This window comes from Penaeus japonicus, unplaced genomic scaffold (genome assembly GCF_977035675.1).
Source record: "Penaeus japonicus unplaced genomic scaffold, GWHDUDI00000001_assembly GWHDUDI00000002, whole genome shotgun sequence".
Classification (NCBI taxonomy): Eukaryota; Metazoa; Arthropoda; class Malacostraca; order Decapoda; family Penaeidae; genus Penaeus; species Penaeus japonicus.
In genome coordinates this window covers 6490151-6497650 of record NW_028234404.1, presented here as the reverse complement: position 1 = coordinate 6497650, position 7500 = coordinate 6490151, and the positions used below count along the sequence as shown (strand labels likewise).

Here is a 7500-nt window from a genome sequence, read left to right as displayed (position 1 = left end):
CACCAAGAGCCAAGAGTCCGCTTGCCAGGGCTTCGGCAACTACTACCAGAACCAGTTCGATCAGTATTTCCTGTAGATGACGAGAGAGGAGGAGGGAAATATATAGGAAGTGGAGGATATGAATGAAGGAAGAAAGGATAAAAGAGAAAAGAAATGGATCTTTTGAAGGAGAAATATATGAAGGAGGAGGAGGAAAGATATAGGAAATACGGAATATGAAAGAAGTGGATCTTTTGAAGGAGAGAGAAATATGAAGGAGGAGGAGAAGAAAATATATAGGAAATACGGAATATGAGAGAGGTGGATCTTTTGAAGGAGAGAGAGATGAAGGAGGAGGAGAAGAAAATATATAGGAAATACGGAATATGAAAGAGGTGGATCTTTTGAAGGAGAGAGAGATGAATAGGAGAAAATATATAGGAAATACAGAATATGAAAGAAGTGGATCTTCGAAGGAGAGACTCGGAGACTCGGAGACTCGGAGTTAACTTTGTGTTAGTTCTTCCTTCTTCTCAAAGATGACAGGTTGCCCCTCTCACATGCTCATAGGTGGTTAGAGGTTTTTTCACACAAGTAAGCTTATTTTTTCTATACACTCACATTTCATCTTCATCTTTTTCCCGTGTTCCCTTTACGTTTAAAAAAGGATCTTGTCCGGATATGGGCAACCCTTTAGCTTTGAGAAGGACGAAGATGTATAAGAAAAGAAACAAAAGAGAGATAAAAAACAAAGTGTATGGTTTTTCTTTTCTTTTTTCAAGAAGACAATGACAAGGAAGCGAATGATTAAGAAGACTTCCGAAAGAAGAACACTGCTAAGGTTATGAGAGTGCAAACCGAATATTCAATAAATGGAAAAAAAAGAAAAGGGAAAAGGAAATAACACGATGAGGGAGTACACTTGAGGAAAGAAAGTCTTAAAAGAGAAGGGGAACGAAACAGAAAGAATTTGTCTTCAAACCTCTTGTTAATGTTGACAAGAGAGCAGAGAAGCACCAGAAAGGCATTTACTTTAATCCCCCCCTTCCCCCTCCCCTTCTCCCTCCCCCCTCCCCTTCCCCTTCCCCTTCCCCTTCCCCTTCCCCTTCCCCTTCCCCTTTCCCCTTTCCCCTTTCCCCCTTCCCCTTCCCCTTCCCCTTCCCCTTCCCCCTTCCCCCTTCCCCCTTCCCCTTCCCCCTCCCCTTCCATAGTCTCCTAAATGATATATCAGGAAACCAGTAGATAGTTGTCGCTCTTCATGGGTGAAATTTCTGCTCCCCATAGATACCTCATTCGAGTAGATAGTCGCCCCACCTGTACATGGGAACAAAGTCTCTACTGTGTTTGTACTTAGACGTTGGAGGCAGGATTGCTTAGTCACATCATCTGTGCTTGGATTAATTAAAGAGAAGGGAAACGCGGCAGCGGATAATTGCTACAAAAAAAAAAAAATGACGGAGATGATGTTTGTGCAGTACTGTATTCTGAAGAAGAAAAGGATACCTGTAGGCAGGTTGTGTGACACAGACCAGTGCATATTATACTCATTAGTAGATCTCACCGACATATGTAATGCTATAAAAAATATCTACTACTCCTGCTCCCTTTTCCAGTGTACTTTTACAGCTGTAATGATTAGATAGACCTTGCAATGACCGTTACCAATATTACCAATATTCCGTTGAGTCGTTTCCTTTCGTCATATGTTGCCCACAACGCTGGTGCTGATCTGTTCTGTTCTGTTCTGTTATTGAATGACTTATTTTTGTTATGACAAGATCAGGGGAGTTAATTGTTCCTTTGATTTAGAATTGATCTCGAGTTGGAGAATTGATGGGAGGTTCTGAGGAGAAATGATTCTTTTCGTTCGTATTAACCAGGGGACGTTATGCTTTCTTTTCCCGATGGATGGGTGTTCTGCACGTCTCGTAATTCTTATGATGTTGTATTATTTTCCATCGTTTACTATTCAGATTTTGTTGTTGTTTTTCTTTCCATCGAGAGATGCTGGAAAATATCAATGTTTTCGTCTCTTTAAAGAAAATTAAAAAGATACTGTGACAATTTTTGGTTAGTGGGGTTCTATCACTGCACAATTTTTATGCCCTTTCTGTAGGGGGTTGCATCAAGGCTCATCTGTTACAGAAGCACAGGATGGCAAAGTCTGTTGCACATGATATTGGAGCTCAAGAAATGTGGACTTCCTTTACTGCAAAAAAAAAAAAAAACAGTAATTGGAAATATGGTGTTTGGAGAACAAGAGTGTGTGAACTCATAAATAGGTGTGCTAAAATTTAATGTTCAATGAATTGTAGCCACTGTAATGGAAACTTTTTTTTTTTTTTACTTTTTTTTTTTCTTAGAAGATAGGTTAGGACAGGGATGTATGCAAAAAAAAGTGTTAAGGTTTGCGTACCAGTTGGAAAGTATTTCTGTGACGTTTGTGCCTTATGGAATGCCATCTTGTAGAAAAGACAAGGGAATCCCCTTCTTTTTTTTTTATTGCAGACCATTAGAATTTTTATACTCTAAAAAAAATTATTATTCAGATGTATTACCTTGTCTATTGTCTAAAAAAATGAAATAGGAGATTAAAAAAAAAAAAAAAAAAAAAAGAATGACAGTTAGGTAGCCTTTTTTTCTTTCTTTTTCTTTCTTCTCATAAAGGATTTAATTTAAACCTTGATGCATGTCCCTTTCTCTCATCAATGAATCATAGCAGAGGAACATGCATCAAGGAGATTTTTTTTAATTCCTCGCCAAAAAAAAAAAGCAAAACTAAAAACTTCTACTGTAGAAACTCTTGATTTCGGAATGAGGTTTCAACGACGTTTCTGGAACCTGCAATTGCACTTGTTATTTGTTTTGAGCGCATTGCAGAATTCATAGACGTCGTAAGAGCAGGCCGGGAGACGAGCCGAGGCCAGATGTATCATATAAAAAAATATATAATGATCGAAGCCTCGACTTGTGTCCTGGAAAATAAATGGATGAGAAACCTGTATTTATATTTTTATTTGTTTTTTTTACTTCTTTCACCCTCACTTTTATATGCAAATCATCCTAGACATATCCCCCCCCCTAGCCCATACTACTTTTTTCTTAAGAGTAATAATAACTGTGACAAACTCATCAAGGTTGTAAAACAGCCCACATGTGACATAGTGTAGTTATTTAGCTGTGATGATATAAAACCTGTATCTCAAGTCCAGGGTGATTTGCATAAGTGAGGATTATAATGACGATGGTAGGCTGCTCAATAAACTGTTAATGATAAAAAAAAAAAAAAGTTGTTTATTTTATTCCTAGTACCTGCAGTACCGTGTAATACCATGGTTTGATTATACCATGTATATCAAGAAGGGGATTTTTTTTTTTTATCATTATCCTTATGTGAGGATTGCGTTGAATCGTAATACCATTTCTTTTATACTTATTCTACATTTATATATCTTTCATGTGTGATTTTCTTTATAATTACAAAGGATTAAAAAAAAAAAAATGATTTCGTTCAACTTTTTATTACAATTTTATAGAAAAAAACAATATATGAAATCTTTAACTGCAATAGAGGCTATACATTGTTAACTATTGCAATAATAATAGGTAAATGCAAGCTGTATAAATCAAAATATATTAAAATAATGTTTAAACAGTAAACACACAGATTTTTAACATCATACAAACGATGCCAATCATCAGACTTACTTGTAAATATTTACTTCCTTATTAATCTAGACAATTTTATAACAAAGAAGAAATGAACAGTATCACCCTCCTAAAAGTTGGTATAAGAAAAATATACGAATCCAATTTAGGAAGCATGAAACCTATATACCGCCTACCAACCACACCCAAGTGGTATCGATGAAATGGTAAATAATGATGGTGAAAAGAGTGCCTCGTCCCCATCCCATCCCAACCCACCCACAAGTAATTCAAAAAAAAGGAAGAAAAAAAGATAAAGCCATAGTAAAATTATTTGTTTTGCTTGCTTGCTTGCTTGCTTGCTTGCTTGCTTGCGTTAGGGCGTGTAGGTAAGGTTGAGTGGCGGCAATCTGGTGGCTCCTGAACGGTCTCCCCCAAGAGTGACTCTGGGCCTGACGCGGCTCACCAGCACACTCCCGCAGTCGTCCTGCTGTTGGGGGTAGAGAGATGGGGGGACACTGTTGATAATTCCTGGTTTAGGGTGAGCTTAAAAAGAGAGAGAGAGAGAGAGAGAGAGAGAGAGAGAGAGAGAGAGAGAGAGAGAGAGAGAGAGAGAGAGGGGGGGGGGGGAAGAGAGTTGGAAGGAGGAGTACTTGTAGTAAACAAAGGAGGGAGGAGGAGGAGGAGGAGGAGGAATAGGAAGTAAAAGAATTACAAAAATGGAGGAAAAAACAAAGGAGATGAATATGAAGGAAGAGGAAAAAAATGATGAAGCAAAAGGAATGCAATGATAGAAGAAGAGAAAAACAAAGAAAACAAATTTAAAGGATGAGATGTTTAATTTCATACTTCTTTCTGACAAACAGAGGATGAGATGCTTAATTATGCTGAGGTCACTTACTGTATTCTGTTCTATGTGTTGTCTTCTGTTGGCAATTTCCCTCAGCATTGTCTTCCCACTTTCTCGTGTCTGCGAATGAGAGAAAAGAAAATGGAGGATAACCAGAGATTTAACCAAAGTCTCAACATGTCAAACATTGAAGCCTACAAATTAACTACTATTTTTAAAATCATACGGAGAGCAGATAAAATTTTCACTTCAATATCAAAAAAATGCCTGAACTGTTTTTGGATAACTCAACAAATTCTACATAAAAAAAGGAGAGACAAGTTAAATTGTAACCTGATAACATAACACCTGTAGTTAAACAGACACACATGTAGAAGAACGATATGCAAGTATATTTCCTTACACTAACTTGAGCAGTTGATTTCCAATATAGATTTCTAATAATTTGTTTACTGTTAAAATATAACTTGCAGTATTTACTCTTGAAAATATGAAGTTGAATATATACTCCTAAAGATTACATATCTAATGTTCAATGTTAAAAATATAAATATCATCCCCTAAAGCCTATACTTAGAATTCAGTTTTCAACATATTTTAAATATTCACTGCTAAATAACCATACATTTTTCACTCATGTGGATTTGTCCTCAAAATATCTAAAAACCATATCCAACTTTCCACTCCACTCCACTCCACTCCACTCCACTCATTAATTTAATAAACAATCTAATAACACTCCTACCAATACCTTATCCCTTACCCTATAACCTCCGTCCCTCCATCCCGAGAAATCAAAAGCCCCCAAAATCACTCTTACCTCCATAAACAGCGTGCACTTCTGGGCGTAGTCGTAGGCAAGGTCGAGCATGTTCTTCTGCAGGTAATGGCTCGACAGGAACTGGTACACCTGGCCTCGGTCCTCACACCGGTCTGCGTCCTCCGTCTCTTGCAGGTAGCGCTCATACAGGACGGCTGCCTGCTCTCCCTCCCCCAGGCGGCTGTAGAGCCTTCAGGTGCAGGAAAAGAAAGAGAGGGATGAAGGCGTGTTGTGGGGAAATTTGGAGATATGAAGAGGGAAGAGAAGAGAGAAAAGATCTTTTATTTCTAATTGCGCTGAAATATGGGAAATATGTTCAACTTTCCAGTGTCTTGTAAATAATTACAGAGAGTTCACATGTGAATGTCTGCTTGTGACATAAAACTAATTAAAAACATACACACACAAATAATATAATATGGCTCTTCCTAACACTTCAAGAGATACTCCCACAGCCCTCCTTTCTCCAACCCTCTTCACCCTAAACATCCCCCTAAGACTCACTTTGCCAGCCGCATCAATGCAATGCCTTCGATGTCCCCAACACTATGAGCCTTGAGGAAGCACTTCTTGGCTTCGTCCGTCTTCTCCAATTTTTCGTAACTCTCCCCGAGGGCGACGAGCATCCTTGAGTCATTGGGGCGCAGCTTCTGGGCCTGGGATCGAGGGATGGGAGGAAGAGAAGGGTAAAAGGGTGTTGCTTTTACTTAGGGTCGCACGACGAAGGTAGAAGTGCATGTGCCTTGTTTGTGAGATCTCTACAAAGAGTTAGGGTTCTGGATAAAAACAAAATTTCATAACTGTCTGTCGTTAAATAGTATGTAAATATGCTCTTAAATGATACTCACCTCTCTAATGGTTCTATCTATATACCTATATATCTAGTTACCTGTCTATCTGTCTATATACCTATAAAAAAGTTAGTTTACGTAGTTTACTTTGTTTACTTTGAGATAAATAATAACTCTACTAGCAATAATGCTATAAAGAATGATGATTATTATTATTGTAATTATTCCAGCTCCCTCTTTTGAACAACAGACCCAACAGCTTTATTAACCATTATTATTATTCATCACTATTTATCTACCATTGTCTACTTATTATTAATAATAAGAAGAACAATAGGAATAATAACGATAACAACAACTATAACAATAATAATAAGAAGAACAAGAATAATAATACAAATACTAATAATCATAATTATAACAAAAAAGGAAAATAAATAACAAGAACAATAATAAAAATAATAATAATAATAACAATAATAATAATAATAAGAAGAAGAAACAAAAAATAATATTCCTTTTAATAATTAAAAAATCCTTGTAACAACAATACAATGACAGTGTTGTAGTTGTAGTTGTAGTTATAGTCATATATTGGCTATTAGTATTGCATTTACTATCATATAACTTACCTGTTTGAAATAATAGAGGCAATAGGCAGGCAGTTTGAGGATCTCGTATGTCTGGCCGAGACCATACCATGCTCGGTAGTCTCTTCTGTTAACATCTGATGATAAATAACATTGTATTAGAACAAGGTATTATATCGTAAGATATTTCTGAAATAAATCTAATCAATTAATTTGCCGTCCCATTAGCTAGCCCTTAACCTTTCTGAGGTGGGACACATCTTAAAACATTCAGCCTGAAAATATGAGAGTATATATGATATATCAGGAAAGTGATACTAATTAGCATTTGGTATAATAAGTCATCCTAACTAAAGTAACAAAAAGCTTGTCATTTCAACAAAAGGAAAAATGCAGTGAGAAGGTGATACGACCCTAAGAAAATGCCTGTCGCAGAAGGGTTAAACGCCATATCAAGAACAAGGGTCAATACCTATTGCCTGTCGGTAACACTGGATTGCCGCGTTCGTGTTCTTCATTTCCATGTACTCGTGTCCCATGAGTGTCCAGGCAGCTAGATAGTGAGGATTAAGCCGCAGCGCCCTCTGGAAGTACTGTACGGCCTTTTCGTGCTGTGAGCGCAGACTGTAGTAGTTTCCTTTTGGGTTGAGAGAAAACGGTTTGTCTTTATCTAAGTATGTGTTGTAACAATTTGTGCGAAAAAAAAAAAAATTGTACTGAAATCTGAAATATCAAAGTGGCTAATGATCTAAAGGAAGATTTTCTACTTCAAGCAAACCATAAAGTAACTTTAATTTCTACACAACAAAAGAATAAGGTTGG

The 7500-nt window shown here is 37.0% G+C and overlaps 2 protein-coding genes across 6 annotated transcripts in view; one reads left to right on the top strand and one right to left on the bottom strand.

Moving 5' to 3' along the window:
- Nucleotides 1-3268, top strand: part of LOC122252389 (thiosulfate:glutathione sulfurtransferase) — a 69695-nt gene extending 66427 nt beyond the window's left edge. For 4 of the 5 annotated variants that reach the window (XM_086546222.1, XM_086546217.1, XM_086546227.1 and 1 more), the window contains one exon: nt 1-3268. This exon is cut by the window's left edge and continues 57 nt beyond it. In XM_086546222.1, the coding sequence (XP_086402348.1) occupies nt 1-76 (76 nt within the window). In that variant the 3' untranslated portion in view covers nt 77-3268. The other variant, XR_015191813.1, reaches the window with a different exon arrangement.
- A 216-nt stretch (nt 3269-3484) lies between these two features.
- Nucleotides 3485-7500, bottom strand: part of LOC122252392 (cell division cycle protein 23 homolog) — a 10360-nt gene continuing 6344 nt past the window's right edge. The window contains exons 8-13 of the mRNA XM_086546200.1: nt 7151-7315; nt 6721-6815; nt 5802-5953; nt 5298-5487; nt 4529-4597; nt 3485-4117 (exon numbers count right to left, since the gene is read on the bottom strand). Of these exons, the coding sequence (XP_086402326.1) occupies nt 4004-4117; nt 4529-4597; nt 5298-5487; nt 5802-5953; nt 6721-6815; nt 7151-7315 (785 nt within the window). The 3' untranslated portion in view covers nt 3485-4003. The remainder of the gene's footprint in view (nt 4118-4528; nt 4598-5297; nt 5488-5801; nt 5954-6720; nt 6816-7150; nt 7316-7500) is intronic.